Source organism: Ranitomeya variabilis, chromosome 4 (assembly GCF_051348905.1).
Source record: "Ranitomeya variabilis isolate aRanVar5 chromosome 4, aRanVar5.hap1, whole genome shotgun sequence".
In the NCBI taxonomy this organism is placed as follows: Eukaryota; Metazoa; Chordata; class Amphibia; order Anura; family Dendrobatidae; genus Ranitomeya; species Ranitomeya variabilis.
The window spans coordinates 95,222,709-95,240,738 of NC_135235.1; the positions used below are offsets into that span (position 1 = coordinate 95,222,709).

At 41.9% G+C, this 18,030-nt stretch overlaps 1 protein-coding gene across 3 annotated transcripts in view; it reads left to right on the plus strand.

Annotated features, from left to right (window-relative positions):
• Positions 1–16,585, plus strand: part of KIF20B (kinesin family member 20B) — a 190,227-nt gene extending 173,642 nt beyond the window's left edge. For all 3 annotated transcript variants that reach the window (XM_077258943.1, XM_077258940.1, XM_077258941.1), the window contains exons 31-34: positions 6,489–6,584; positions 7,560–7,680; positions 7,820–7,965; positions 16,291–16,585. In XM_077258943.1, the coding sequence (XP_077115058.1) occupies positions 6,489–6,584; positions 7,560–7,680; positions 7,820–7,965; positions 16,291–16,368 (441 nt within the window). In that variant the 3' untranslated portion in view covers positions 16,369–16,585. The remainder of the gene's footprint in view (positions 1–6,488; positions 6,585–7,559; positions 7,681–7,819; positions 7,966–16,290) is intronic.
• The last annotated feature ends 1,445 nt before the right edge of the window (positions 16,586–18,030 follow it).

Genomic DNA, 18,030 nt, shown 5'->3' on the forward strand with positions numbered 1-18,030 from the left:
AAGGAGAAAAATAACTGGACTGTAGCTCAGTGGTCCAAGGTGTTGTTTTTCAGAAGAAAGTACATTTTGCATTTCATTTGGAAATCAATGTCCCAGAGTCTGGAGGAAGAGTGGAGAGGCCACAATCCAAGCTGTTTGAGGTCTAGTGTGAAATTTCCACAATCAGTGATGGTTTGGGGAGCCATGTCATCTGCTGGTGTAGGTCCACTGTGTTTTATCAAGACCAAAGTCAGTGCAGCCGTCTACCAGGAAATTTTAGAGCACTTCATGCTTCCCTCTGTTGACAAGCTTTTTGGAGATGGAAATTTCATTCTCCAGCAGGATTTGGCACCTCTCCACACTTTCACAAGTACCAATACCTGGTTTACAAGCAACAGTATCACTGTGCTTCATTGGCCAGCAAACTTGCCTGAACTTAGCCCCATAGAGAATCTATGTGTTATTGTCAAGAGGAAGATGAGAGACACCAGACCCAACAATGCAGAGGAGCTGAAGGCTGCTATCAAAGCAACCTGGGCTTCCATAACACCTCAGCAGTGCCACAGGCTGATCGCCTCCATGCCACGCTGCATTGATGCAGTAATTGATGCAAAAAGAGCCCCGACCAAGTACTGAGGGCATTTACTGAACATACATTTCAGTAGGCCAAACATTTCGGATTTTAAAATCATTTTTTCAAGCTGGTGTTATAAAGTATTCTAATTTACTGAGATAATAACTTTTGAGTTTTCATTGGCTGTAAGCCATAATCATCAACATTAACAGAAGTAATCACGTGAAATAGATCAATCTGTAATGACTACATAATGAGTTTCACTTATTGTATTGAACTGAAATAAATTAACTTTTTGATGATATTTCTGAGAAGCACCTGTAGACCAAGTGATTGAACAGTTGCAAGTTTAAGCCCCTTGCGAGGTCTTACAAATTAAAAAATAAATAAAACAATTCATGTTGCCCCTTTTCCTCATTTCAAAATATAAGGAAATAAAAAATATTTTGAATTGCCACTCCGCAAGAGTCTGATAAAGCAAAATGTTAAATTATTAAAATAATAAAAATAATTTTCATCTTTAAGTAAACACATTTCCCTGGGAAATGCAATAGACAGTAATGAAGACATTGTATGGTATTAATAAAAAAAAGACATCATGCCATGCAAATGAAAGCCCTCGCGTTGATCCATCAACTGAAAAATAAAAAGTTTTAAAAATAGCGATACATATCAAATATATATTTTTTGTTTCCTGAATTTTTTTCCACCTTTTATATAAAAACTGTACAAGTTTTGCATCGCTGAAATTCTACTGGAGATTCATGTTGCTGGGATATTTTTACCACACAATGAATTCTGTAAAAACAAAATACAAAAAAAAACTATAAATAGAAAAGTTTTGCCTCTTGAAAGAAATAGAGGTGAAAACGATGGCTAAAGAATTAAAACGGTCTATGATGGGGAGAGATTAATCGGATTGTTAGAAAATGGTGTAAAAATGAAGTTCACAAATTGGACACCATTTTATATAAATTCTGTCCTGTCCTTTAATAAATATTTCTTAGTGTCTGTGCCTCATTTCCATCAGACTCCATTGTGGACAGTTTTATCATTTTTTTTTCTCTCTTCTCATGAGCGTCATCCACTTCATTTACCATATTTGAACTGTTCTCTATCAACATGATCTCTGATTTAATGAGCGATTATTATAAATGGGATATTTGGCGGTTACGTGAACACCTCAGTTAATCCAGGGAGGGTCCATTATGGGTTGCCTACAGTTTTTCTGTACAGCTTCACGTTAATTATGAAGGTTAATCTCAGCAAGTGTTGTCTTAATTAGGAAGCGCGGCCTCTGTAGCTGAATGAATAGTGTATTCTTATGTAATTTTGCCCAGAAAACTAGAGGCCCAATTCATCAAGACCGGTGTTAACGCTGATGAGGAGTGAGGAGATGGGCTGGAATCAGATGATTCATAAAGAGACTTAGGCGTTTTGTCGGAGTTGGGCGAAAATGGCGTGAAAACATCAAAAGCCACATAATTTTAGCACAGCCACAAGTTGCTCCAAAATTATGCGACTTTGTCAAAGATTTTTACTCCAGAACACTAATGTAAAAGCTCTGTTGTATTATGCCATTTGTGTCTAGAGATTTCTCTGCACCAATGCAGAATATATTTAGGGGGCTGTCCAGTATAAGAAGAAAAGTCTGCAGTCACCCTGTTATTCGCACACTTTCACAATTCCCCGTATGCCCCATGCAGGTGACTATTTCCAATGTTGTGGTCATGTGCCACATCTGCTGGGCCGGAAAGGCGATAAAGTGTGCCAATTCATGCTTTGTGCCAAATTTATTATGCATTTTAGGCACTTTTTTTTTATACATGTGGTCTAGTTGGAAAGAAGGCAGAGAAAGGGGTGTAACCAAATTCGCTATCCTTTGCTCCAAACTTCTGCCATAGTTTGTTCAAAATTTCATGTTATTTTGTGGATTAAATTAAGCAAACTAACAAGGGCCATAAGATTAGGGTGCATTTATATTGGCCAATTATCAAGTGTTTTTAGGAGTGCTTATTTCCCAATGATCAGCCAGTATAATCCTTCTAAAACTCGTCCAACGAACACTGGTGAAATGATCAGAGCAGAGTTAAAAATCAAATCTTTGCAGCATATAATCTTTAGCAAGTAGGTGCTGATCTGCTGCCGACAACAGTGACCGTCTCTGGACAGCATGATACATTAACAATTGTTCAGTGCATCTGAAAGTCCATGGGGAGCGGCAGGTATTCCGAGGGGTGCGGGGAGAGGAAAGTGGACGACGGCCGTTTCGCCCACTCAGCGCGCGATGGGTCCAGTTGGCACCTGGACCCGTCAAAGCACTGAGTGCACGAAACGGCCGTCGTCCACTTTCCGCTCCCCTCGGAATACCTTCCCTTCCCATGGACTGAATTCGTTTAAACCTTTTATGGTGTAATAAAGACTACGAAATCAATGCAAAAGGGTGAGTGCCGCATTTCTTCTTCAATTTCCATTTTTTATCTAGAAGGTGTTAAGCTCCTGCAGAAAAAAACTTGAGTTTCCCATTGACTTCCATCATACTCTTTACCTAAATCGAGCCCGTCCGGGCGTCCGAACTGCTCGACTTTAGTACCGACCCGCCGAGCATTTCAGTGCTCGGTCATCACTAATCAGCACCTTGGGGGCTAGACAGACCTTTCACTTTAACCACAACTGATCTGTCTGATTTAGAGAGATTGTTCTCCCATCCACTGGATTCACTATAAGTTGACCTGTAATATTTTTTTTTCGTAGTACACTCATTCTAACTATTAACTAGGCTTCATCATGCACATTCATTCTCCCATTTGTTTGTCCAGGTATATTGCATTGCCATTCTCTATAGATGTTTTCAGGCTGCATCTGTCTGATTCTATACATCCTGTCCTATTTTGAGTATCCATTTGGCCCATTATTGTCCTTGTAGTCTCTCCTTGTGTTTCTCACTTGTATTCATCCTTCAATCACATATTGCTTCATATTAGAAAATATACGGTATGTGTAATGTAAGTGCTGGTAAGTAATATCTCTTGGAAAAAGCTGAAAAATAAATCACACATTCAACTTTGTCAGCAGAATCAAGTTTTTATTAGCTTTAGCAATTATGTTTTGCCAAATTGCAGCATTATGTAAATTGATCATAGTCATAAATTTAGGTACACAGTCATAAAACGCACAAATATTAGAGGCCTCACACCCACAAATAGAAAAGAAAAGATTACTCTGAAATAAACTATATTAATCAATGGCAAGGAATATTGAAATATAAATAGAAAATTCATAAACTCTGGTTCCATCTGGTTCTGTTCATCAGAAGTGGACGGTCTCCATGGTAGACAGCAGTGTGAATTGGTCTCCTGGGAGGGACACTGTAAACAAAAGATACATAAAACGTTGCACTTTTGTAGTTTGCTTGTAAAATACTCATGATGTCATCAAGGGACGACTCTGCATTCACTTACCACAGCATCTTTCACCACTGCCCCCCCCCGAAAGCATCCCAAATCATTTGCAATGAAAGAAGTAGGGATAAAAGCTTCAGTCATCACCCTGAGACAGATGGTGATCAGAGGGCGGCTGTGAAACAAGCAGAAGTGACCACAGCGCCACCCCTAATGGCAATCCATTTTGAGGTGGTGATAGAAGCTGTAAGGCAGCGCTGCAGTCTCTTCTCTCTGCTTCTTTCACTGTAATTGATTTGACATTTCATTGGGGGCGGCTGTGAAACAAGCAGGAGAAATGACTGCAGCACCAACTCCTAATGACGATCCATTTCAGGGTGGCCACAAAAGCCGTGGGCAGCTCTCCAGTCACTTCTCCCTGCTTTTATCATTGCAATTCATATCAGACGTCACAAGTGGGCTGTGGGGAAGAAAAGCTGTGGTAACTGAATGCATCACTGCCCTCTGAAGACGTCCTGATTATTTTCAATTAAACCAGGATGTTTTTAGGGGGTGCGATGTGTTTCGTTGCCACACCTTTTTTTCACCACCGCCCCTGTTGACGTCTCAAATCATTTGCGGTGAAAAATCAGTGAGAAGTGGCTGGAGCGCTGCCCCACGACTTTTGTGGCCACCCTGAAATGGATCGTCATTAGGAGGCGGTGCTGCAGTCATTTCCCCTGATTCTTTCACAGCCGCCCCAATGAAATGCCTAATCAATTACAGTGAAAGAAGCAGAGAAGAAACTGCAATGATTTGGAATGTCTTAAGGAAAGGGCAGTAGTGAATGATGCTCTGGGAAGTGAATGCAGCACCGTCCCCTGATGACATCATGATTATTTTCTAATAAAGCAAATTACAAAAGTGGTTACCTTTCAAAAATAGATATTTATAAAGAACATGTTATGTATCGGACATTTCTTTAAGAACAGCTGCAAAGTTTTTAAAGGAAATATGACTGATGTCCCATTTGAGATTCCCTAGGGAATGCTGGAACACGAACCGTAATGTCACCAGGAAGAAAAGTAAGAAAAATACAGTGATTAGCTGTATACTGAGAACAGTAAAGCACTTTCAAATAAAGCAAAGTATAAACAGTACAAAGGGTTTAAAGATAGATGCTCATACAGGACATTTGATGTATCAGACCACCCCTTTAAGATATTAACAAACAGTAAATTGCAAAAATATTTGTTTTCAAGTGCAACAATTATCTCTGAAGATAGGAATAACCCCTGAATGCAAGAAATTATTATAGTAATTAACAAAAAAAATTCTCAATAATGCCACACTTCATTTAGACAAGAAAAAAATAAATAAATATATATATATATATATATATATATATATATATATATATATATATATATATATATATATAATATGCGTGAGACGTATTTCTTTACTTCCATTCCTACTGGACAATAATCTGGTAAGAAACCTACCAAAATACTTAATTCTGTACATTATATAGCCACAGGTTGTCCCAGCTTAGAAAATGATCACTTATTCCCTTTCTAATTGTTGGGGTCCTACTGCAGGAGCCCCCATGCACCCTAAGGCCGGTTTCACACGTCAGTGGCTCCGGTACGTGTGGTGTCAGTTTTCTCACGTACCGGAGACACTGGCACACTTAGACACATTAAAATCAATGTGTCTCTGCAGATGTCATTGATTTTTTTTGCGGACCGTGTGTCCGTGTGCAAAACACGGAGACATGTCAGTGCTTGTGGGAGCGCACGGATCACACGGACCCATTCAAGTCAATGGGTCCGTGTAAAACATGTACCGCACACGGATGCTGTCCGTGTGCCGTGCAGGAGACAGCGCTACAGTAAGCACTGTCCCCAGCATGGTGCTGAAGCCGCCATTCATCTCTTCTCTCCAGCAGCGTTCGCTGGAGAGAAGGAATGAAAAATCAATGTGGTTTTTTTTATTATTTTTGTCTTTAAAATCATGTTCCTTGTCACCTCCCCCCTCCCACCCCCTGTGCGCCCGCCCGCTGGAAATAAAATACTCACCCAGCTCCCTCGATGCCTCCTCTCAGCGTCGCAGCTTGTCCTGTATGAGCGGTCACGTGGTACCGCTCATTTCTGTGATGAATATGCGGCTCCACCCCTATGGGAGGTGATGGCATATTTGATAGGCACAGTTCTATACGATGATGCCACAACCTTCCTTGTCCCCAATGCTTCCTCTGTTTGCTAAAATCAGTTTTAGAGGACAATAAATATTTTGATAAGTTTGATAATTTTCTGCATGAGAGAGCTCAATTTCCAATGCTTTCCTTTCGGAAATGGTGGACTAGCCATCGATACAGCACTGTATCATGTTCAGAAGACCATCTGGGGGTAGAGCGTGGAGACTCCTAATGGCTTCTGTATCAATCGCTATCAAGTGGTTCTTTTTACTCCTTGAGTTATTGAAATTCTAAAAAATACAGTGTCTGGCAAAAAGCTTGTAATAAACTTTATTTCTGTTTCTTTTTTGATAAGTACACTGTAAAAAGTGAAAATAGGAAAAATATAAGAACTAACAAAATGACCGCCTCACCCTTGGCAAGTCCTGCAGCAACCATCTATAGCTCCAAGGTTTGTATCTCTAGACTTGTTCTTTTTTTCTGACTATACCATAGAAACAGATGAACTTGATATTTTTGCTATATATCTATGTTATATGGTCATCTGTTTTCGCAGATCAATTCTTATAAATAATTTGGTAGCTTTATTTGCCTGGGTGTTTGGTGGCATTAATCATTGATTAGTTCTGTATTTGTGATGGTTTCTAAAGGGAATATATAAGCAGGTTTGTGCTATGTAATCTGATCTCTGAATGATGTAGAAGCAGAGACTCTGATTCCGGCAATGTGTCACTTACTGGGCTGCTTGTTGCAGTTTTGATAGAATCCCAGTATTCTCTGCTGTAGCTGTAGCTTGCAGTGTACCAAGTACATTGTCAGCAAGCAGCCAATCAGTGGTATGGGCAGGATTACACAGATTAGCCTGACTGTACTGCACCTGCGACCTAGTCCAGTACTGATAATCTCTTGTTGATAAAACACTGATTGTATTGAAAGCATAGCAAACTGCTGAGCAAGTGACAAATCACTGGAATCAGGCTCTCAGCCCCTATATCATGCGGCTCTCAGATTAAACCACAAGAATTTACTGACCGATTCCCATTACTTTGAGATGGGGTGTAATGGTTAAAGAGATTTATAAGTGAGGCAATACTCCCAGGGATTTGCATATCAATGAAATCGAAAAGCCCTTTTGAAGCATATGGACCCTAAGGCTAGGTTTCTCCGCATTTGTTGCCTCCTGTGGTTGAAACCTCATGTACACTCGGTGGAGAATGGACACACAAATTTTGGGGTAATTGGTAAAAATTACTGCTCCAACATAGACACCCAGGCTGAGAGCGTATCGCTTGTGTAGTCATACCTGTTCCGTAGACTTAGCGCTGCGTTATTACTTGTTGATCTTGCTTTAGCATGATTATCATTTTACATAGAAATGAGATGAAATCTGTAAATGTGGAATTTTAAAATTAATTTCTGCTTTCAGAAACAGTCACTGAAAAAGCAGCCATCAGTGTCAAGTACAACATCAATTCAGAAGAAAGAGAGAACGTTACAGAAGTTTGGAGAATTCCTACAAAGTTCTCCTTCCATCTTTCAGACCAAAGGTATTGTGCATTTAGTGTTGTGCTCTCCTTTATTTTTTTTCTCTCTACCCTCTAATTCTGAATTGATTTTGTGATGGAGCTTTTGGGGCAATGATATTAAAGGAACAACTGATTTTATTTATTTATTTTTTTTTTTCAGCAAAAAAATTCCTTGAAACACTAGGTGCACCTAAGACAACAGGTGGTAATACTGGCCAAAATGCTGACGAAAGTAAGCCAAAAAAATCCCGAAGAAAATTGTACAGTACTGAAGTCTCTGCTCCACTAGACATCCCTGCTCATTCAGTAAGTGCACAGTCCGTTTAGTTCATGTATTCATGTTTTGTGTTGTTTGAAATTAAGAGAATCAACAGCACTTGTATATTGATGACCAATCTTTGGGAATGACGCTTCTACCGATCAGCTGTTAACCCCTTCACGATCTTTGATGCATATTTACTTCAAAGGTCGTGTTCCTGCCTTTAATGTGGGCTTGCACGCCGAGCCCACATCTTTCCCTGCACATGATAACTGATTTAATCAGTCATCATGTTCCTCTAATAGCCGCAGGTGCAGCGTTGCTCCACATGCGGCTGTTTACCAGTTAAATCCCTGTCAATTACTGACAGCCGGAATTCATACAGGAAGCACTTGATGCATCCTTCCCAGCACATGATCACAGGGCCCCGATGGTTTTTCATGACAGCGAGGAGGTCTTCTGATGACCCCCCCCCCATACCTGTCACTACTATCGTTCTGCTAAAGCCGGCTTGTGGCTGGCATTCATAAATTGTGATTTTAGCTATGCATCGCAGTGCTGATGCACTGCTGTATATAACACAGGCAATCGGATGATCGCAGGGACTATTGAAGTTAGTAAAACTTTGAGAAAAAAATATTTCTTAAAAATATGAAAAAAACAACGAGTCACCCACCTTTTGCACCATTAAAAATAAATAAATAAAAATACACATACCATATTTTTCAGATTATAAGATGCATTGGACCATAAGACGCACCCCAAATTTTGGGTGGAAAATAGGAAATAAAAAGATTTTTATAAGATGGGGGTCCGTCTTATAGTACAAATCTAAGGTATCTTACCGGAGTGGCGGTGGAGCGGCGTCATAAGGGGCATGGTCCCTTCCCCGGGAAGCCGGCAGCGGCAGAAGTGGGTCCTGGGTGGGATGAGGGGGTATCCATGCTGTGCATTGCTGCATGCCCTGTGTCAGTTTTGAGGCAGAGTGGAGTGCGTTGCACGGAGTAGGGTCCCTTCCTCATGGAGCTGGTGGCAGCAGAAGTGTGGCGATGCTGCATTCCAAAGTCGGCGGTGAGCTGAGCGGAGTGCATCATTATTTTCCTGGCTACCATTTTCCTGAAGCCATGGGCCGCCGGAGTGACCTCAGGAAAATGGCCGCTGGAGGTGGTGAGTACGCAGATTGAGATCTGTTGGGCCGAGATCCCAATCTGCGCACATGCTGCCTCCAACGGCCCACGGCTTCAGGAAAATGACAGCCGAGAAACGATTCTGCACTCTGCTCTGCTCATCGCTGACATCGGGCCACAGCATCGCCACACTACTGCTGGCTCCTTGAGGAAGGGACCCTGCTCCACCACTGTCGCAACCCCCGGTAAGCCTGCATCTGGAAAAATACAGTATTTGGTATCTCTGCTTTTAGAAATGTCCGAACTTTCAAAATATAAAGTAAATTAATCTGATTTGCATTTTTTGGGCCTCTTCAACTCTTATTACATATCACTGCAATGTTGATCAAAACATTGTGTCTAACCCAAAATGGTATTAATAAAAATGTCCGCTCAGGACGCAAAATGTAAGCCCTTGCGCAGCCCCAGATCCCAAAAAAGGAATTGTTACAGGTCTCAGTAAATGATGACGTAAGCAAAAAAAAAAAAGTTCTGTCAAATTTCCAATTTTTTTCACCGCTTAAAGGGAATCTGTCACCTCATTTTGGCCCTATAAACTGTGGCCACCGCCATCAGTGGCTTATCTACAGCATTCTGTAATGCTGTAGATGAGCCCCCAATGTAACCTGAAAGATAGTTATTAAGGTTGAAGGAAGACTTTAAGTCCATCTAGTTCAGCCCATCACCTAACCTAACATGTCCGGTCCGATGGGCGTCGCAGGTCCTGGGCCGGCGCCTCCCATCTTCATTCGATGATGTCCTCTTCTTTTCTTCCTGTCGCGGCTCCTGCGCAGGCGTACTTTATCTGCCTTGTTGAGAGCAGAGCAAAGTACTGCAGTGCGCAGGCGCCGGGAAAGGTCAGAGAGGCCCGCAACAGAAGCAAGGAGGATGACGACGACACATGAAGATGGGAGGTGCCGGACCCAGATCTGCGATGCCCATTGGATCAGCACAGATTGATCTCAACTAAAATCCTAGATAGTTGCATCAGGAACAGAACAGACATTTATAGGACATTTTATAACTTTCCCAAATTATTATGAAAACATTTGCAGCACATCCTGCACTGAACCCAATTTATTACACAGCCATGTGGGCAGGGGTCATCATGCCTGGCCCCTCTCAGGGAACGCTTCTTGGGTTTCTATTCCAACCTCTTCGTGGTCCATATAAAGACAGCTCACTCCACTCGATCCTGGATCTCAAGCTACTAAACCGGTGGCTGCGCCTCCGTCATTTTCTAATAGAATCTGTCCTTTCGGTAATTGCCTCTGTGGAACCCGAGAAATTCTTCTGTGAGTGGATATTCAGGATACCTATCTCCACATCCTGAGTTGCTTGGCGCTTCAGAGGTTTCTCTGCTTTGTGGTCCACGGAGAACACTATCAGTTCACAGTTCTCCTGTTTGGGCTGGCCTCTGCTCCCAGAGTGTTCACGAAGGTTATGGCGGCTGTCATGCCCATTCTTCGTTCCAAGGGGATTTTGTAGACCTTCAATACCTCGACGACCTCCTGATCAAGGGCCCGTCCTTCCGAGACTGTTCCGAAAGGCTTCAGGTCACCTTGGACACTCTTACCCGTCTAGGATGGGTAGTAAACACAGTAAACTTGTATCTGATCCCGGCCTTATTTTTCTAGGCAATCTGTTCGATACCGCTCGCGCAAGAGTTCTTCTTCCAGAGGAAAAAGTCTCGGCACTCTGCCTGAAGATTCATTTTCTCAGTCGCCCATCCCCATGCTCTCTTTGACGCTACATGACCGTTCTAGGGAAGATGATTACCGCAATGAAAGCCACTCTTCCACCAGAATTCTCAGTCTCAATTTAATTGCATGGTCTTTGAGACCACAATCCAAGACCATGATCAGGACAAGGAAACCTTTGTCCTCGCGCATTTATCATCGGACCTGGAAGGCCTTTTTTGGCTGGTGTGAGCTTAGCCACACAGCTCCTATGTATTTTTCCCTTCCTTCCTGGCTTTCTTCTTTCTTACAATCAGGGCTAGAGTCCGGTTTGTCCCTTAGTACTCTCAAGGGTCAGGCATCCGTGCTCTGTTCTGTCTCAGTAGAATTTGGCCTCTTGTCCCCAGGTCAAAACCTTCATTCTGGGTGTTGCACACCTAGCACCACCATATCGTCCCCCTGTGGACCCTTGGGATCTTAACCTAGTTTTGAGCGTTATTCAGGGACCCCTCTTCGAACCCATTCAGGACATTGCGGCTTCCCTTCTTTCCTGGAACCTGGAAAGTGTGTTTTTTGGTTGCAATCACTTCTATGACATGGGTCTCAGAATTAGCAGGTCTCTCTTGCCACTCTGCTTTCCTTGTCTTACTCCAGGACAAGGTGGTCTTGCGACCAGTTCCTTCATTCCTTCCTAAGGTAGTCTCCCCGTTGCACATAAATGAGGATATTGTCTGTCCTTCCTTCTGTCCATCCCATGGAAAGGTCTCACCATAAGCTGGACCTAGTTTGAGCCTTGCGTCTCCACCTCTCAAGGAAAGCATCCATCCAACAAGTTTGGATGACTTGTTTGTCATTCCTGAGGGTCGTCGTAGGGGACTCAATGCCTCCAATTCTATTGCCCTCTGGATCCGTTCAGCTATACTTGAGGCTTATCGAGTTAAGGATAGACCACCCCCTCTAAGAGTGAGGACTCATTCCACCCGTGCGTTGGGGGCCTCCTGGGCTGTTTGCCACTAGGCCTCTCCAACCCAGATTTGCAAGGCCGCTATCTGATCATCTCTCCATAATTTCACAAGATTCTACAGGGTACATACCTACAGTACACCTATTTTTGGCACTCACCATAAAGTCTCTTTCTTGGAGCCTTCATTGGGGGGACACAGTACACACCCTTGCTTTTTTGTGCTTTTGTTGGACTTGTGGGCCTCAGTCGGGCCTGTAAATATTTATTTGTTTTTGCTTCTCCTACTGCTTTTTCACTAATTGATGAGCTTTGTGCCAGTCGGTGGGTGTACCTTGCTGAGGAGGAGCTATCCCTTTTTTTGCCTAGTGTCAGCCTCCTAGCAACAGCAGCATACACCCATGGTTACCTGTGTCCCCCCAATGAAGGCTCCAAGAAATAGATTTTGCGGTGAGTATGAAAAAATCCTTCTTTTATTAATTGAAATTCCTGTTTGTATGTATACAAGCCTGGTGGGCTGTCATCAGTGATTGACAGGTATCTCCACATGTACGGTCACATAGGGAAGACTGCCAATCACTGATAGGACCACCCACTGGACTCGTATATGCATATGTATATGCACCAGAGCTTTCAATTAATAAAATGTTATATCAAAACTTTCCCACAAAAATGTATATCAATTTCACCAGCGCCTCCTACTCTATAACATCCTGCCCTTCAGATCATGTATGGATTTCAACATGACAGGTTCCCTTTAAACCCAAACTGCTGTGGTTTTCACCTTGCTGACAAAGGTCCATTATTCAAGCTTTTAATTTTTATACTCTTAAAACAGATAGCACTCAGAATAGTTAATAAATAACATTTATGTCTACTTTATATCAGCATCATTATTCAAATGTGTTTTTATTTTGTTAGGATGATAGGTTAAAAGTTTACTGGCAATTTTCATTTTTTTTCAACAAAATAGAAGAAAATAGAACTTGGCACTCCTTCAGTGTTGAAATAATATATTTATTGCGCATAAAGAGAAAACAGAAGGATCTGCATAAAAAAGTTGACTTTTCGGCCTAAATGGCCTTCCTCAGAACAGATGGGGGATCAAATGTGAATAATAAATGCTGAAAAGGCGGTGAAGCCTACAGTAGAGATAAGACAGACCACGCTGCAGAGAAAAGAACAACAGTGTTAAACTAGACCTACCTGTATACATCATATTAACTGTTGAGAGATGTTATATTCTGTCTTTTGTTAATGATTTCTTCCAGGCTCCTGGGCGTGCGGGGCCTGGAAGAAATCCCTGCCTCCTGTCTTCATTGTAATACTACCCTCCTCCCATGCACGTCAGTTATGGTGCCGGAGTCCCGCACCTGCGCACTGCACTCTCTCAGAAATACATACCTCATCCTCCCTTCTATGGGCACTGCATTCAGGGATATTCTGTGCAGGGAGTCACTGTGACCTCCAGCATGTGCGACGATAAGGTGCGCTCTCCCCACTTTCTCTCTGCATAGTCATCGCAAGGAACCATGTGTACATAGGGATGACTATGCAGAGAGGAAGTTGGGAGAGCACCTTATCGTTCACGCCGGAGGTCACTGGAGCTGAAGTTGCCTGCGCAGAAGATCCCTTCATTACACAAGGGTAACGGGAGAAAATGGGCCACCAAAATTTGTTGTGCAATTTCTCCCAAGGACAATGATTTAGCCTCCATACGTGGCGAACACCCGAGTGCACTCATGTATTCTTCTGCAGGTGCAAATGAATAGGGGTGAAGTCCCAAAGTTCATGAGAAAGATATTCACTCTATTTTCAGCAAAACTGTAGGATTGTATTCAAATAAAAGGTAGTTGAGATTTGGACAGCACATCTTGATTGCGACATGACATTTTGATTCTCTGAATCCTTTCCAAACTGTCCCAGCACTCCATTAAATCAGGCTTAAGGCTCTATAGGGCCCCAATCACTTAATTCTTGCAGCACTGTACATGTACAGCAGTTTGGAGGAAAACAATTCCCTCTGCGCCGTACATCTACCGTGGATGTCAAGAATGAGTTAAGAGGAGCCAATCATGAGAAACGTGTTAGTACCTGGAATGATGGCTAGAGGGGTCTGACTTTTGCACATTTTGCCACTCCATGCCATAATTCCCACCCAAAGGCCTATTCATTGCATTGCCCACAAAGTCATTAGACCAATTTTTGTCTGTCATTGTGTCCAAAGCAAAAGCAAGACTCATCACTGAAGAGGATAAACTTCCATTCCAGCCTCCTGTCTCCATCTAGAGATCATGCAGGAAAAGCCATGAAAAGGCCTTCTTGAGATAATGTCATGCCAGTCCTATTCCCAGGATTATTGTGTGAGGTGGCATAATGTTCAGTAGTCAGATGAATTTAGTCTTCATTCCTGGTACATTAGCAGTCCAACTTTACCTTGATTTGGCTCTCGTGGTACCAAAGTGTCCCAGGCAGGAGCCATTTTCAATACAACGACGCTGGATAGTACTGTATGTTGCTTGTGCTACTGTGAGCAGTCTGTGTGCCCTCAACATGGTGGCTAGACCTGCAGCGTCTCAAGATCTGTCTCACATTGACTACATAGTTTGGCATTTACAAAGGGGGCTGGCAGCAGTGGATCTTGATGATTTGCCCAAGTACAACATGGCAGAACATTTCTCAGACAACCATTAATACACCTGATGATAGCATGCGTAGTTGTGTAAGTGCGGGGATTTCTGCTCGTGACGCTCATACCTGATGCTGAATAAATCGAGATGTTTCAAGATAGTTTCCTTCTTTTGTCATCATTTGGATTGCTTTCAAAGTGGGTATCCGGCATTAGAGATGGGTATGAGAAGTGAGGAGCAAAGTCAGAAAACAGAGGGATACAAAGTGTTGAGCTTTGCAACAAGTCTGACCTCACCTTGGACCTGGATAGACATCTGCTCTGCACCACTGTATATTTTCTTCTGACTCTGCTGCTGTGGGCTAAGGAAGAGTGCAAGAATCCCTCTCTGAGTGCTGTGTATGGGAGGCATTGTAGTAGCTCAGAGTCCATTGCAAATTAAGAGATAGACCATAGAAGGGAAAACTGGTGAAAAGGCAAGTTCTTTAATGGCTAGAAATAAGTTATTCCTCTTGTACACAAACACACTACAGCTTATTCTGAAAAACGATCTCAAAGTATGGTTCCCCTTTTAACCCTAGCTGCCAAAATGGCTGTAAGAAATTCTGGTCCACGCATTCGTGGAGGCGTTTTGTAATGCGACGTTGCGCTACAGTAGGATGCATTCTGCATATGCTTTTCAATTAATGTAGTACTTGCAGAATTCATAGCTTCTTTCATCCGGAACATTAGAGGGTGAATTCTATAGAGGAGCATCTGATGAAGAGCTGACATCTTCTTTTATTGCTTGAGAAACAGGATCATGGTTGGCAGCAGTGGGATTGTATTCAGCTGTACACGCCGAGCACGTCTGTATATCCCTCTATTATCTTGCTTTGAATGTAATTTCTCTTGAGCCTTTTGCCCTTCTGTTTCATTGTTTGTCTTGCTGCATGTTGACATTGTATGATGATTGTTATTGGCATTGTACCAGTGCGTTAGGAGCCAGAAAACATATGGTGGTTTGTGGAAAATAAGTGAATATGTAAATTAGAAAATCTTAACAGATAAAGAAACATAACATGCAGTGGAGCAGTGACATGGCCATTATTGCACGGACACTTGCGTCAGTGGGACTCCATTTGTATAACCACAAATTTGGGACCTCAGAAAAATTGAGAGTTCAGTGTCGTTGTTTTTCGGAGATCTCTGAATATTTTTTTGGAGGGAAAATCATTGTAAAATATAAAGAGCGTTTGGTTATAAATAATCCAGTTGTTTCCACGATAAACTAGTGGACTGTGAATAAGCCCCGAGCTCCTGTTTTATGAACTAAATCAAATACTAATGATTACGGTAATATTCTTAACTGGGACATCTGGAAATCAGGACATTTATTAGCCGCAGCTCTCATAGCTACTGCATTGGTTCTCTTCAATAGTGTTTAATCTCGCAGACTGGTCTGGCCATGTAATACGGTGAAGCTTTCCATGTAAATGGTTTGCATTTCATGTAACATGTAGTATTTGCATGCAGCTGTATCTGACTGTTTCTGGAGCTGGACTTACCGTGATATAAGAAAGGGTCATCATGATTAAAGCAAAGGCCTGTGTAAGGGTATAGTCATATTGAGTTGTCACAGTGAGGTGGATTTTGCACTGATTTTGGTGGCGAAAATGCACATTTTCTGTGCCCATATCTGCATGATATGTTTTGATAGCTTGATCTGGCCGGCTTCAGTCCTCTTGAGCTTCTTCAGTGCTGCGGATACAAAGCTTGCAGCATTTGGAGGGTCAGCGTTCCGGCCAGGGACCCAGCGATGCTGCTCTACCCACTGGTAATTTAAGTGGGAGCGTACCACCCCCATCAAGAAGCTGGGAGTCGTGCACCCATTAAGATCAAATTTTAGGTTGCCCCTTTAACCATCCTCTGTTAACACTTTTTTTTTTCCCCCCTAGATCACTATGGACAAAAATGAAAGGGAAAGTGATCATCTGATAATGAAGAGACGCCTGAGAACAAGAACGGCCAAATAAACTCTCCTTATTTGTGGTCATGTATGCTGTGGTATCTAGAAAAATGTGTCTGTAGGTGTAGTCCTGTTTATTTTTCCTGTATAAAATTGATTACATCTCGTTTATTAAAGCCATGTATTTAAATGTATATCTTGTTTTTTTGTATTTAGAATGGTGCAAGTTTTAAATCTACTTTTTGCTGCTTGAACCTTTAAACAAAAAAAAAAAAAGAAAGAAACCAAATGAAAAACCACATTGCTCAACGTGCCCTGACTGGTGTAAAACTTCTGCTGGTGATGTGCCCGATTCAATAAAGAGTAACCATTGTTTTAACTACTATTACATAAATCAATAGTACACCAGACAATAAGCTACTTTATAATATATCTGATCAGAGAAATCTGCTTCTTTCTCTGTCAGAATTGGTCAGACATTATCAAAATGTAAAATTCTGAGGTAAAATCTGTATTCCCATTACTGAGAAAGAAGATGGCGGCTGCTACTTGTGAGATTCTATGTAGACAGGAAGGAGAGGAGGGAGAAGCTCAGCCTGTAGCTTCTCCCTCCTCCTATCTACATAGAATCTCATCTTCTATCTCCGTAATGGGAAAGATTTTACCTCAGAATTTTACATTTTGTCAATGTCTAACCAATATTGGCAGGGAAAGAAGCACATTTTTCTTATAAAATATATTATAAATATGCTTATTGTCATGTGTATAATTGATTTATGACATAAAAACTAAAATGGCGGTCATGCTTTAAGTGGCGTTCACCTCTTAAGAATTTGTAGCCCCTTACTCCTGCACACCAGTCTTAATGAATCGGGCCCTAAATATCCATGACTGGATGTGGATGTATGTGCAAACCTGGCAATTGAGCATAATGATGCAAGTGGAGTCAGTGTGTTTTGTCAGACATTTGTCGTATACACCTGATGGAGGCGGGCAGCAAGATGTAATACACTGCGTCTTGCTACCTGCCAAAACTAAGCATATACGGCTGAAAATTATGTACGACAAGGCACACTGTGACTCTGTCCTCATTATTATAGTCAATGGCTTCATCAGCTCATACATCTGAATTTGTTTTGCATATGTTCAGACATACTGTAATCCCTTACCCAATGGACCCATGGAATGTAAGGTCAAACCTAAAGTGAACCCTGCCTGAAACTAAAGGTGAAAAATATTCTTTCTGGCAGGGGAGGACATAATTTCTGTCTGTCCTGCCTCTGTCCATCTACTCATTGATAAAAGTCGAAGAAGAGGCTTCCAGAACTCATTCTCCTGCGCCCCCATCTCTCTCCCTAACATGACATCATGGGCGTTCCATGGCAGCCTAGAAACTAGAAGGCTTTGCCTCCATTTGGCTGCATTGTAAAATATAGGTAAATACCATATATTTAATATGATTCAATGTGTTAATAATATGTATAGAAGAACATTACTTACTGTTTGAAAAAAGCTTTAGTTCAATAAATGTATTAGTTATATGTGCACTATTGTCATCAGTAGTCTTTATTCTGTGCTTCATTTCTAATCCAAACACCCAGGAATCAGTGTTTTTAGGCTTTGGCCACACAATTTTTTCTCATCCACAGACTAGTAAATAATGATGAGCGAACGTGCTCGTATAATGCGTTATCTGCGCATGCTCATGTGCTAACAAAGTGAGTTTGTC